A 15,132-nucleotide genomic window follows, 5' to 3' on the forward strand; every position below is an offset into this window, starting at 1 on the left:
TTCAAGGACCTAGAGCTTTGATACTAATTGTTAGAATATATAGTCGACTAATATAACTGGGGGCTATGAATCAATTATCCAACTAATGTCACAAATAATAAATTTAAACATTCTTAACCATATCAGTAATGTAAATCAAAACCACAACAAGATACTCATACACAATAATGCAAAATATATTAACTAGGGAAACCCTTGATCAAAGGGAAAACCCTAGTGGGGATGGTACCCACAAGATGATGTACTATTATAAATATTCCCTTTTAGAGGATAGACCCTGTTAGGAGTCTATTACAAAATTCAGTACATATGAGTTCTTGTTAGGAGATCTGAACCTTGTTTGGAGTTGTGCCAACCCTGTTAAGAGTTGTGGACGATAGTTGGACCCACTGCCCAAATAGGTTCAAGGATAAGACCAACCAACTCATTATCAAAATGATCTATGTATTATTCCTTGCAAAATAATAGAATTGAATTGTACTTCCTTCCTCTATCTCTGTCCTGTCAACTGAACTTTTGCTCCTTTTGATCTTGTAACCAAATCATGAACTACACATCCAATAATCCCTTGGATTGCTTACACACATTCAATCAAAACTTTGATCCTTCTTGTACTTCACAAATACAATGATCACAACACTTCTACACATCTTTTCTTTATACTATATCTTCATAATAATTCCTTGAGTTGGCCTTAATGCTTTCCCAATTAATTAAAACAAGATATATAACTAATTACAATTATAATAACACTATTGGCTCATAGTCTATTAAAAAACTTTACACGTGCAACACCAGGTCTTACGCACTTGTTGAGATCATCACCTCACTATTTTTTGTGTCTAATTAATTGTGCATCACCTCATTATATCTTGGCTAAAAGATATAATGCAAACATCAGAAACTGCCAAAATGATGCTCTATTTCTATCCTACCCATAGTAAATCAAACAAAATTTTTGTACAACTTTGACTTAGAATTTTTCCTCTTAACCATGTCATTGGGATGCTCTTAGGAACATGTGCTTCATTGTGCATCACCTAACCCTTAATCATTTACTATGCAACATAAGATCTTTGACTGCTATTCTTCTAGTCTCTATAGAAAGCATACTGTGTTGTCATCGATGACAAATACAATCATGAATGAAACATGTCAATGTTTTCTAGTGCTTAGGATACTCCCCAAAAGTAGTATCATCATGCTAACATTGAGTTTCTACTAAAGGCCAAGTTGAGAATCTCAAAACCTATAGGCTCTTAGCTGAAGAAACTTGGCAACTACGTTTTGCTAGACATCAAATTCTCAATGAACTTTGTAGTTAAAGACATAAAGCTTCCTCCAGATTATATAGTAAAGAAAGCTTATTTGTTTGATTTAAATTTGGGCCCAGGTTGCTAGTTTGAGAGAAAAAAATCCATAATGGCCTGAGCCTTTTTTTTGGGTGGTATTTGAAGACTTTAGAGGCAAGGTGTTTTAGAAATATTATTAGAGGACATCCTAAATCTCAACACTAATTTTTTTAATTCATGAAAATGCAATCTCTAATGCCTCCAACCACTTAAAGATCTCAATCCAATGTTAATTTGTACTTTTGGGAATGAGATTATGACAAAAAGAACTCAAAAATCACATCAAGAGAACTTTCACATTTCGTTGGCATGCATTTTGTGTTTGATTATTCTTCAAGAAACTTACTCATTTTAATACTCATTCGGTGGTATAATTGGTGAATATTTGATAGCCAGAATTTTGGTTACATCTGAAAGGCATTATAGAAAATGCATTATTATGTTTGAAATCAAAATGTTACTTATGCTAGAAAAAGCAATGAACATTTGAACATAATTTTTGGCAAGAAAACTTTTTAGCGTTACAATATTTTCAAAGCTGCAACCTTGGGCTTGACCTAGTGATCTGAATTTTTTATTTTAAAGATGGTCATATATGTCTTTCAAAGAACTTATTAAAATCATCAGTCTAGTAGTGCTTCCTCGTGTAGTGAAGTTTATTAACAGTTCTACAACATCAACAAATATTATTAGTTGGAATTCTCGGTTAGTAAATGGTTTGAAACATGTGGTTGGAGCTCCAAATCATTTCAAGCTCTAACTAGGCTATCTTAAATTTTAAAATAAATTGGATTTTTTATGGATTCAATTTTTTAGATAACACGTGTAATATATGAATCAAATTAGAAAATGATTTCAAAATACCAGAGGAAACAACAAACTCCTAAATTTGAATGGACTACTCTCTATGTTATAGTTGGAAGATATTCTGAGGAGGAAATTTCTCATAAGTCAATGAATTTGTGGTCATTGATAGATCAAACAAATTGCCTAGGGTTTATGAAGATGATGGTGTTAACCTTGAACCTTGAGCTAATGGCTTTTACTCCAGCAAGTCAGTGTGATGTAATTGGTGACCATTTAATAGTGAGAACTTTTATTGCATCTATAAAAATTTCACAAAAGTTCATCATTATGTTTAGAATGAGATAAATCCTAGAGGAAGGAGTGAATAATAAAACATGATTTCAGCAACCTAGTTTTTGTCATCAAATATTTTCTAACCTTCGATGTAGTGATAATGTGGAGTGATAGTGGTGAACTGACATGTCCTATTCACAAGGACTAATTTTGAAACTTCCTTGGACCAACTCCTAGATTCCACAATTGGAATAGGTGACTAATTATTAGTGAGTAATTTTACAATCACTTATTTAGTCATTTATTAGGTAGCCTATTTCATCACTTTCATTTGGTTAATCTTGTGATTTTAGCTGATAACAAAATAGTCACTTATTTAGTCATCTATAATTGTAAATTACAAATAAATTGTAGAATGTGATCAGTTTTAGTCACATGACTAAATTTTTCAGTAGTGTGACTAAAAGTTTTAAACACATAGTCACATATTTACCTAAATGTACTAGTGAAATGTGACCTTGTTAAAGGATTTAATCACCCTGTTAGGAGTGAACTTGTTAGAGGACTTTAGAACATTCATTAGAATGCCACCTTGATTAAAGGATTTACATATGAATGTTAGGCCAACCTTGATTAAAGGATTTCAAATACTATTTACAATGGTTAGCAAGTAACAATAAGTTTTGATATGTCAAGTACAACCCACTTTGTGAATTCAGATATCAATTCAACTCTCAAGTTGCTTTATTGTCTAGCCCTCATTTTCATCTTGTTCACTTGGAAAACACTAAAATAATAACACTTATCTTCTTCTCAAAACTTCTCATCCTTCTGCTTAGATGCACCAGCCAATAACATTAGCAACTGCTCCAACCTTCAATCATTAACCAACTTTAAAGTTAGCCCTTGTACCTCCTTGAATAGGTAATTATGATCTTTTTCCACTTAAACACCATTGTAGATCTTAGGGTTTATAATTAGATTCAACACATATAGTGAATTTGATCACCATCTTGTTCATCCTCTTCTTTTCTAGAAACTTCTTTATGAATCCTTACATAGAAAATTGAAAACACAATTTTCCTTGATTTCAATATTCTAGGTCATCCATTCTTATCTTCAATATACTTTCCATATTCCAAGAAATCAACTTAGTTGGCTAGAAATTAGGATTTCTTATAAATTGTCAAAATGTTGTTCCTCAACCAAGACTATGTTCTTACACTCGGTCATCATGGGGTTAATCGATCACTACTACATTTCTTGCTTGACACATATACTGTCACTCGGTTGATACTGATGCTCAGTCAACATTAATTCTACTTAGCACTTACTGTGGCTTAGTCGACACTAGCATCATTCAGCATATACTTTATATTCTTAATCTTCTCCTTTGTTGCTCAATTAAGCCTATGCATTTAATCTATCTTTGATCACTTCTTCAAGGCTTTAATGTAACTATCTTCTCCACTTGCAACATGATTTAAACAATCACTTTATCTTGTCAAGGTCTAAACAATCAAGTGTCTGTTTGTAGTTTCTTCTTCATAACTCAACCTATCCTCTAGATACTTTTTCTATAAACAACCTCTCAAATCCTCTTCATCAATCAAATAGATATGAAACCTAGATTAGATAGAAAATTGTCTCACCAATAAGGTTTGGCATCAATGACAACATAACAATTATTTCAATTGTAGTTTCCAACATAGGGTACTAGGCTTTTAATATGTCAAAAGATATATAAAGTTAAGTTGCCAATTAGATAAGGACTCTTATCAGTCGTAGCAATAGCCAGTGTGGAATTCACATCTACTCCAAGTGTAATGTGTTTCTCGACTAGTTTCATCTTTGTGAAGATTAAAACTCATCATCTTGAGGTTACCGTGATATTTATTTCAATGCATTGTATACATGTACTATTTCATTATAGTTTGGTCAAATGATTGTGTTTTTCAAATTGAATAGTTGTCTACTATTAAAAGTAGGAAGCCTACTTCTAAGTTGCATTTTGAAAAAAAAAAGTTAATTACACATGAATTGCCTGAATTACATCGAACAAACTCAAAATGGACTTATCTTGTAGGTGTCTTCCTCTCTTATTACTCAAATCAAATCTATTTCCTCATATTTAAGCTGACAAACTCATATTTTTACCTTCCACTATTCACACAAGGCAAGGACTCAAGCTTGAATAGAGCTCTTGTTTTGGAAGGGTTTAAATGTATCTCTCTAAAAAAATTCTCTTTAGCTAGATTACAACAAACAAACAATAATATGCAAATCTTTTTATATCTAACTCATCATGTTTATATTATAGTTAACTAAGTGACATATCTATAACTAATGTAATGAGATTTCTTATATACAATTATTAATTATTAATCATTATGAACTATTTGTATCATTTAAAAACTTAGGATTGTCAAAAAATTTGGATTGGACATAAATCATGCATATATTATATGTATCCATCCCTATTTTTCTTAAGCCATGTGTTTTTATCGTTACTACTTAATTTGGTAGTGTCTAATCAGATCTTACATTCTAATTTTACTTTTAAAATCATTAATTTGTATATTTGTATATATTTTTATTTTATTTTAAATATAATAAATATTACATTTTTGTAAAGTAAGAGCCTACAACACAATGGTAAATTGTGAACATCTTATCTCGAAGCTCTTGGGTTTAAGTCTACTAGAACTTAGTTACTAATAATAATTAATTATAACAAATAATTACTAATTTTAATTTCAGCCTATTATCAATAAAAAATTATATATTGATATAATTTTTCAAATTTATATTAATGATTTAATATAAAAAATATCTTTAAAGAAAAAATTAATATATATGATTAGTCATCATGTAAAATTCTCCACCACTTTTTTATATTAATAATTTATCTAAATTATAACTATTTATTTAGACTTGGGTCTTATGGGCACCCGCTTCCTTAAAAATAGAGCAGGTGGAATATTAAAAAATGGAAGAAGTCCCATGAATTTATATGTGAATCCCCTTCAAAAAATTAGCTCCCAAATTCAAGAGGCCGGTTGTGTCATGAATTTTTTAAATTAAAAATCATATTTCTTCATAAATTTAAAAATCATATTTCTTTATAAATTTGTTTGGTGGGAAAATGAAAATTAGGTTGTTGACAATCTTATGTGGGGCTATTTCCAGCTCCACCCCATTTTCACTTGTTTAAATTAAAAAATTTAAAAGGACAAAAAAGTCTAAACTATAGAAAAAAGGCTACCTGATCTAAAGCCCTTGCCTTTTCTGAATATATAATTCAAAAAATTAATGTAAAGCTTCGGAGAGTACCAATATTGACCACATGTAAGAGAACCCAGCAACATTAAGATGCAAAATATAAAATAGCAAAACTATGCATCAGTTATTATTAATTTCTTATACGGCATACTAATTAGTGCACAACAAATGTAATATCTGCCTTCTACAAATTACAATAACTTATCCAGTCTTATAGGGGCTGGTATTATAATTATTTCCCCAGCGTAAGCATCTTGTTTTATGGCCTATAAGCCTAGAAACTCTTTATGGACAGTGATATTCCAGACAATCACTTTGTCCAACTAACCAAAAGGCCTGAAAAGCTTGCGAGCATTGGCCTTTGGACGACGCTCAATCTCACAATCGTGCACAGAGCAGTATGTTTGCAGTACAGTCAACAGTAGCACAAAAAAACCAACCAACAAAGCTACCACCTTCCACGGACTTGACAGGTACTCAGAATAAAGTACCGCCATCTGAGTCTTAATCTTGCTTTTGTAGTAATTTTTAATCAGCACTTCTCTGATCTTAGCTTTAAGCCCGCCGGGAAGCTCCAGAAAACCTGCGAGAAAGAAAGGCTTAGACATACCGTCCCACATCTCCGCCACGTACTCGTCCGTGATCATCATGCTGTGTCGCTCAATAACGTGGCTTTCGCGCAGCAACTTCACGTCCTCCGGCGTGTCGATCAGGCAGTCCATCAGCTCCACGTAGTTCGACACGTGTCTCTTTCGGCCCGACTCGTTGAACTCCAACGCCAACAAATTCCTCAACAGCACTTCAGTGTACGTGTCTGAAATCATTATCTGGGGAAGGTAGAGCGTGTCGGAGTTCTTGGAAAATCTGATCTTACCTTGCTCATCGCAAAACGATTGGAACTTGATCCCGGCCTTTTTCAGCTCCTTGGCACTGTATTTCTCCAGAAAATCTCGTCGACCTCGATTGGCTGGATGAGTGTAGCAGCAACTGAACACCGCAGCGACCATGTTATCCACTACATTGGAGATCCTCTGGTAGCAAGTGAGAGGGGAGTCTTGTTCCACTCCGCTAACTTGGAGGAAAGTTGAAACGTATTTGTGGATGCAGCCCAGAAGATGCTTTTCATTGAAACTTGGAATTTCTATATCAGATACCTGGAAGGAAGAAAGGCTTTTCATTTGAGAAGGCAGGAGAAAATCAAGTGTGTTCGTCTCTGGAGCAATCTCTTTCAATTTCTTGACAAGAGAAAGAGGGATCTGGTTCTCCAGCTTCACAACATCACACCTGATGCTCGCCTTTGCAGGAATAACAATTTCTCTGGAGACTCCTCTGGGCATAGTCACACTTGACTCCAGCTGTCGAGCATCATCGAAACAAGCTGATTTGAGAAAGTAGGAGAGGAAGAGGGCGTCGACCATCATCATCCACGCAAAGTTGGAAACATCCTCCTCCCCCTTCACTTCCCAGTCGTAAAACTTCTGGAGCTCGGAGATCGTATCTTGACGGCTCACTCTTGCGAACATCTGTTTGACAATCTCGGGACTGTTGCGAGCAGCCTCTCTTGCCGATCTGAGCTTGTACATTTCCATCTGAGAGAGATGGGTGAGGCGTTTGTGGAACGGCCCCACGGATTCATCTTTGAGAGAGGAGTGATGATAAGGACCGAGGGACACCATCTGAGGAATGTAGGCCTCTCGCTTAGCATCTTTGAGAGCCTTTGACAGACGCACGTTGCCTCTATCATCTGGACCGCCCTCCGTTGTGGCCTCCAGAAACAGCTTCACCTCATCCGACCATTCTTTAGATATCAGCTTCGCCTCAGCCATCACACACAGGAGGAGGAGATCGCGTGATTAATTTGGCACTAATCCTCTCTTAGCTTCTGTTGTGCGCAGGTGAGAGAGGAGGAATTGTTTCGGTCCAGATAAAAGAGGGACGGGAAGGATTGCTGTAACGCATATGCATTTCGTGAGCCTCAAGAATTCATACTTTCGCTTTCTCTCTGCCCGCCAAAGAGGAAAAGAGAAATGCTTCCGGACTGCCCACAAGCACCCTTTGTGAAAGTAATAATACTTTATTGGCTTCACAAATGTCGATTAAAATTTGCTTTATTGTTATTATTATAATATAAATTGATGGCGTCACCCTAACATGGGTACTTGGGGGACATCTATGGAAAGGTTAATTTCTTTATTATAAATTATTAATAATCTATAAATTCATATAGTCTTATGAATACCATCTGCAATTATATTCAAAAATATTTTAACATATGTCATTTTAAACAATAAAGAAAATTGACAGATTTTAGTACACATTTTTTTCTTCTTCTTTCCTTTTCACTCGCATTCTATTTAACATTCTTTTCTAACTATTGCCTATTATTATTATTTATATGTAGCTTATTCTTCTTACTATTAATATAAATTGATCTTATTTTTATTTTTTATATTAACTTTATCTCACATATAGTCTTTCTATTGTAGTTTGTTCAACTTCTTTTTCTTGCTAGCACCACCATTTAGATTATCGTAATATTCTTCCTCAAGCCCATTAAAAAATCAACCTCTTCATTATATATACTCATGTCCACAAACTTCTGAACTAATCTTTCTCAACCTTAACTAGCCAAATTTGTCAAGTAACCTTTCCTCAAACCTACTCTTAGAACCGACTTCTCTAGTGTTTAGATTCACATACCTATATTCTCTTTCTATACCAAAATTCATACATTTAATACTCTAAATCTTCCAAAATCTACCAAATCTAGCACAATCCTTCAATGATGTGATCAAAGGTCCATTAATATTTTCAAATAGATTCTACATTAATTTAACATTGAGCCCTAGCTATCGTTATAATTATCATTACATGGTGACACCATTAATGCACATATTTTATTACCTAAACATCCTTACGAGACAGGCTAATCTCCATCCAAAATGCACTAAAGACAAAACAAAGTCAATTTTTTTTTCAAGATTCACAAAAACATAGTGATTTTTTTCCAATTTTTAAAAACAAATTCGACTACAAACTATGCATATCATGAAATTTTTAGAAAAATCTATGACGTTTTCAATCTTTTGAAAATTAATCAACTTTACATTTTGAATAGATAATAGCCACGTCCCTTGATAACTATTTATGTGGCAGGCTGACATCCCTTGAGCATTGGGGACATGAAATAATTTTAAACCCTATAAAATAATAATACAAAGGTGTTCTTTAGTTTTCAACAACAGCACAAGCTATCGCGTCCTATTTAGTGTCATGGTGATGTGTACGAGTTGGTTTGAAAAGATGGTGGTCTTTTTAAGAAAATTAAGGAGTGCCGGGAAATAGTAGATCAGGGGGAAAAGTGTGGGAATGTGCTTTCCCTGCGAATCAAGAAATATTTATACTTTATTTATGGTTATGAAATTTGTGCTCGCCACATCTCGAGGAAAGAGGAAAACCTATATTTTCCTCCATATTCTTCTTTGGGCGTGCGTGGGAAGTTGCATAAGAATAAACGTGAAACACAAAAGTAAGATTACAAGCAATAATTACACACGTTATGCTCTTACTTTACGTCACTTCTAAAACAAATCGCGAATATTATTCTGTTTTTGAATTGAATTATTAGAGAACCATTCTCTATCCTCTCTTTGTTCTTTGAAAAGAGGTATGGGTTTAGAGTTCACTTGTGGTATAGTATTAATATAATAAATTAATTTTTCACTTTAAATTTTTTGAAAAAGTTTATGGAAAATACTGCTTGATTATTATTAGTACGAGTTTTATGTTATCATTTAGCTATTAGGAAATTAAAATATTTTAATAATTAAGTTATTTATGATTTGAAATATTTCTTTCAATGATATTCTTTAATAATGAGGTTATTTATGATTTGACATTTTTTATAAAAATTAATTAAAAAAATATGATGGTTTGAATACAAATTATAATTATTTTGGATATTAATTTATTTTTTGATTGGTACTATAGTTGTTCTACTAATTTTTAAAACTATTATAAGAGGTTGATTGTCATAGAAGGTCTGATCAAGTTGGAAATATAACCTCTTAAGCACCTAAACACTCTGATGGTTTTACATCATGATCATGGCCCTACTAGGCCAAAGTGTGATCAGAACTACAACAATCCACCAAACTATAAAAGAAATAACACAAACCCACCTGACCCATAGAATACTCTAGAACCATTTCACTGCTTCTGAGCAAGAAAAATTTGGAATAGCTTCACCAAATGAAGTTGTAGGCACTCTCCTTTAGATAAAAGAACCACCAGAGAACTGCCATATGACCTTGTTTGATCACCCATTAGCAAAATATCCTCCCCTGTCATATGCACCTACTTTGCCATAACTGAGGAACCCCAGATGTTACCCCTCCCGCCAGCCCACTTGATCAAAATTTGGAAACGAACCAGTGAGTGACCAGTGTCATCAAGAGGGGAAATTGATTTGCATGCAGTCACCTTCCCCCTTTTTGGGCCTGGGATCAATGTCAAATGTGGAGGCCAGCGTGCAAGTTCATAAGAACAAGGTAAGCTTCCACTAGCCCATTCATGCTACTGGCATATGTGCCTCTAGAGGAGTGGTTGAAGACCACAGCAAGAGTGGTTGGAGTTCCTCCAAACCTATGCTAATCAAGCACCATGGATGGGTACCCATATGCAAGTCCACCCCCCAACCCAGCTCACTGAACAACATCTTCCAACCCTAACTGTTTATATTATTCATATAATATTATGTACATAAACTCTACATAATATTTTGTTTGTAAGTAGATTTTTCACTTGTAAAATATGTGATTTGATCTGATGGAATGTGTGGCAAATCAGTTTCTCCAACTGTTGGTCAAACGCTTGATATGCAGTTGTCCTCTATGTTTAGAGGGGTAGCTTGTTAGAATATATAGTCCACTAATATAACTAAGGGTGAGGAATTAGTTATACAACTACTATGCCAATCATTTAATTTAAAAAAAATTAGCAATATGAGTAATGTTAATTGAAACCACAACAAGATACTCTTACACAATTAACACTAGATATGTTAACTAGGGAAAATCTTGATCAAAGGGAAAAACCCGGTGGGGATGGTACCCACAAGATGATGTACTAATAATTGTAAGAATTTTCCTTAGGGAAAAATCACCCAAGATCAAGGAACTCAAGCACAAGCACAAAAATGGACCAATAAAGTATGATCAGAATAACAATATGAAATTGTATTCATGTAATTTTATGTACATACACACTAGGAGTGCCTATGTATAAAGGCCTCTAGGATGCTTCTAGAATGTCTCTAGAATGAGCTAGGAGATAAACATTAGAACTAAGAAAATGTCCATCAGAAGTGGATTATCCTCCATTGCACATGAGAGGATAAGTATGACAAGGTGTTTCTCATGTAGAGATGTTGTAGACACCATGTGCTTAAATTAGATGCTAACTCATGTGTTGTAGACACCACATGCATAAAAGAGTTGCTAACTCATGGTTGTCAATAAGACAACTAAGATGAGTATGCATACTCCTAGGTGTCAAACTAATAAATAATAAAATAATATATTAACCTAAGTAAACTTAAGTAAAGTGTAAATAGTAAAATCTTATTTACACCAACACCTCCTCTTAAGTGCAACTTAGGGGAATGCACTTAAGCTTATGAAAGCTAGGATGAAAATGCATGATGGGTCCCAACTATTAGGCCATGTTAGATACCCATGTACAAAAGACAATGAAATCTCTCATAAAGTGGAGAAAGAGGGAAAACCTCATGGGAAAAATCCTCCCCCAAAAAGAGAGATGAAAAAATAAGATGCATGGATGGATGGAGTAATCAAGACCCCCTCATTACAACATACATCAAGTATATACAAGAGAGAAGTATGAGAAGGAAAAAATCCCATAAGAGAATAATGTCCCCCCCATAAAAGAGAAGAAGAAAGGAGACAAGGTAGTCCCTCACTAAATGTAGAATGTCAGTCAGTGATAGCTATTCCAATGTAGAAGCTGATCCATGACTATTGAATAATGTTCCTCCCCTTTGGAAGAAATAATATCATAGGTACATATGAGATGCTTCCTCAATGTGTAGAAAGAATCCTGAAGATGAATGGTGTCTCTAAAACCTGCTCAACTGTCCTTGTGTTGATACTGACAATCAACCCTTCCAACACTGCTGAAAAGAATAAGTGCAGATCTAGCAAGGATGGATTGAGAACATGTTCCAAAGAACTAATTGTCTCCTTAGAGACCTCCTGCAACTGTTGTACATAAGGATCCACAATCATATCAACCTAGTAAGACTAATCATGTAGAGAATGGACAGCAGGGTCAAAGTGAGCCCTCATAACAATTGAAGAAGAATCTTCTTCATCAAAGAGAAGATGTATATCATGAATGATGTCTCCCAAATCTTCTATCTATGACTCCATAAACAAACCTAAAATATCTATCATGAAGTCATCCCCTGATGCTGGAGCTGGAAGACAAGGTGTACCCAACTATACTGAATTGTATGGACCTATCAGTGTAGCAATGTATGTATGTGAAATGTGTTAATGTTGTAACATCATTCTGTATCTGTCAATAGGATCCCACATATCTAAATCTGTTGAATCACTATCACTATTGCCACTATCAATTTCCACAATGTATGAAGTATGGGGAGGATTAGAGGATAAGTTAGGTGAACTTTCCTCAAAGTGAACATTCCTCTCTATGAATATCTCATGAGTCTCAAGATCCATAAGTCTATATGCCTTAACACTTTTGTCATATCCAATCAAAGTACAAGGCCTTGGTGGTGGTGCCTTGTATTCCCTTGAAGAGATGTGTGCCCATGCTACACAACCAAAACCTCTGAAGTATTTCACAACTGGTTTTCTTCTACACCATGCCTCAAAAGGAGTCTTTCCATCTAAGACATTATGTGAAGATCTATTATGTGATTGGCACTGCTTATAGCTTTGACTTCAAGTGATGGATCAAGAGACTTAGCTTAAATCATACAACTTGCCATTGACTTAAGAGTTCTAATCCTCATTATTACAACATTTATCTTTTGCAGACTAAATGCTACTGAATTCTAAAGATGAATACCCTTAAGTTCACAAAAGTCTCTAAGTCTTGAGTTCACATATCTACTTTCATTGTCCATATGAAGAACCTTGATGGATTTCCTTGAATTCTTTTTAACATGACTCTTGAAGGCTAGAAATCTATCAAACACTTCATTCATGTGATCAAGAAAGTAGACCCATGTGTAGCATGAAAAGTCATCAATGAAAGTGAGGACATAGCAACCCTTGCTAATTGATGTCACTGCAAAAGGACTTGCTAGAACTATGTGAACCAACTCAAGAACAACTAATGCTTTTGAAGACTTCCCTTTGTCAAACTTCTCATCTAGATGCATATCCATTGAACAAGTTGAACATTCGACCTTGGAAAAGTTGATTGTAGGTAAACCTTGGACCATATTTTTTGAGCTAAGTTGATGAAGATAGTGGAAGGCAAGATGTCCATACCACTCATGCAATATTTTTCTTTGTGATTGAGATTGCGTCAACAAGGCATGTGAAGGAGACTTAGGCACAAAGTGGGAGAAGGAATAAAGCCTTGTGTCATTATTGACTTTACCCATTGCAACCAATGAATCATCTTTAAGATTTTGGCACCATTACTGAATCGGGAAGGAACTCAACTTTATTGCCATCTCCATAGTTATTGATTTGGTAAATTGAAAGGAGATTAGAGCTTAGGTTAGGAACATAGAGAATTTCTTTGAACTCTCCATTTTCCATCTCAACTTCCATTTTAGTATCATCCCCTACAAAGATGTGAGGTGCCTTAGACTGCTTCAATAAGGAAAAGTCTCCTTTTGAAGAACCCGTATGATATGAGGCACCTGAGTCAAGAATATTTTCCCCTAAAGAACTTAAACTGACCATAAGTGCTTGCCCTTTTCCCTTCTTGTTCTCGTTTCCCTTCTTGTTGGAAGAAGTATTGCCTTGTTGTGAGGAGGAAAATTGTTGTCTCCGATTGTGATTTTTGCTTCCATTGCTTTTTCTTGTTGTTGGTAGAACTTTTTCCTCCCTTATTTGATTGGTTCTCATTAGTAGCCACCAATGCTTTAGCCTTTGATGACGTGAGAATTCCCATATCTATCAACTTGGATTGTTCCAACATCAACATTTTTGCAAATGTAGGCTTAGTGAAGGCACTTCCCATGTTCAACCTATGAATGTTGTAACTTGAAACAAAAGATGCATACTCTGAAGGTAGCCTCTTCAAGATGTGATGAATCAATCTATCATCCTTCATGGGATTAACTTAATCTTTAAGTAGTGCTCTCAATTCATTGGCTTTCTTGACATAGTCTTGAATTGTGTCAAAATTCTGAGGATCCAATAGAAGTAGGTCATCCTCAATTTGGAATCCCTTTTCCTCATCCACCTTACCATACAACCCTGTGAGTTTGTCCCAAGTAGCCTTGGCTTCCTTAAAGCTAGAAATGTGGAAGAAGAGATCTCTATGAACACAACTTTGAATGATTCCTAAAGCCTGATTGTCTTTAATTTTCCAATCAACTAGCATTGTAGCATCAGTGGGTTTTACAATTGTACCATCAACATATAGATTTAAACCCTTTCCCATAAGTCTACTCCATACAATATCTTTCCATGCAGTATAAATGTGTGAAGTTAGAAGTGGAATTTTAGGTGAACCCATGATGCAAAGGATTAAAAGAGTGCAAGAGAGAAAGAGAGACACAAGAACAAAAGACACCCCCCGAATTCACTCAATCAAAGAACCCCCCCTAAAATGATGCTTTTGGTACTTTAAATGCAGTGTGTTTACAATAGCCCACTTGTCAAAATGGACAAAAGTGGGCTTCTAATTTTTCTGTTTACAACCTCCTCTTGGAGTTCAAATCTAGTGCTTCATAATGTAGCTCAGATATACAACAATTTGAAGTTTGATAAAAGTAATACAATGCAAAAAAGGACCTATTCCTGAAAGTGGTATTTCTATCCACACAAGCCTATAATCTGATTGTAGATCTGAAAAGTAGACAAAAATTTAAACACTTTCAAAGAAAATGAAACTTGAAAATGTGTCCAGATGAGCTTGTACTAAACCTTTGAAGTAGCAAAAATTGAGATTTGTGATTTTTAAAAAAATTCAAGAACAAAGATTTCAAACATCCTATACCAATGTGTAGATTATGAAACTCTACCCTAAAAGAAAAAAATTGCTCAAAAAAAGAGTCTATATGAGGGAGATATCGCTGTTTGAAAATCACCTCTATTATTTTATTTTTTGAATCAATACGATCACACCTCCAAAAATCAAATGACTCTAAATTTCACATAAGATGTCTGATTTTGATGAAACAAAA

The 15,132-nt window shown here is 34.6% G+C and overlaps 1 protein-coding gene across 1 annotated transcript; it reads right to left on the bottom strand.

Moving 5' to 3' along the window:
• Positions 1–5,814: 5,814 nt before the first annotated feature.
• LOC149563875 (putative UPF0481 protein At3g02645) lies at positions 5,815–7,660 on the bottom strand. Its single transcript, XM_089824086.1, has one exon. The coding sequence runs from the start codon at positions 7,538–7,540 to the stop codon at positions 6,038–6,040; it is 1,503 nt and encodes a 500-aa protein (XP_089680212.1). The 5' UTR covers positions 7,541–7,660; the 3' UTR covers positions 5,815–6,037.
• Between the last annotated feature and the right edge of the window lie 7,472 nt (positions 7,661–15,132).

This window comes from Cupressus sempervirens, chromosome 4 (assembly GCF_028749045.1).
Source record: "Cupressus sempervirens isolate cs-2001-9-10 chromosome 4, ASM2874904v1, whole genome shotgun sequence".
NCBI classification, from domain to species: Eukaryota; Viridiplantae; Streptophyta; class Pinopsida; order Cupressales; family Cupressaceae; genus Cupressus; species Cupressus sempervirens.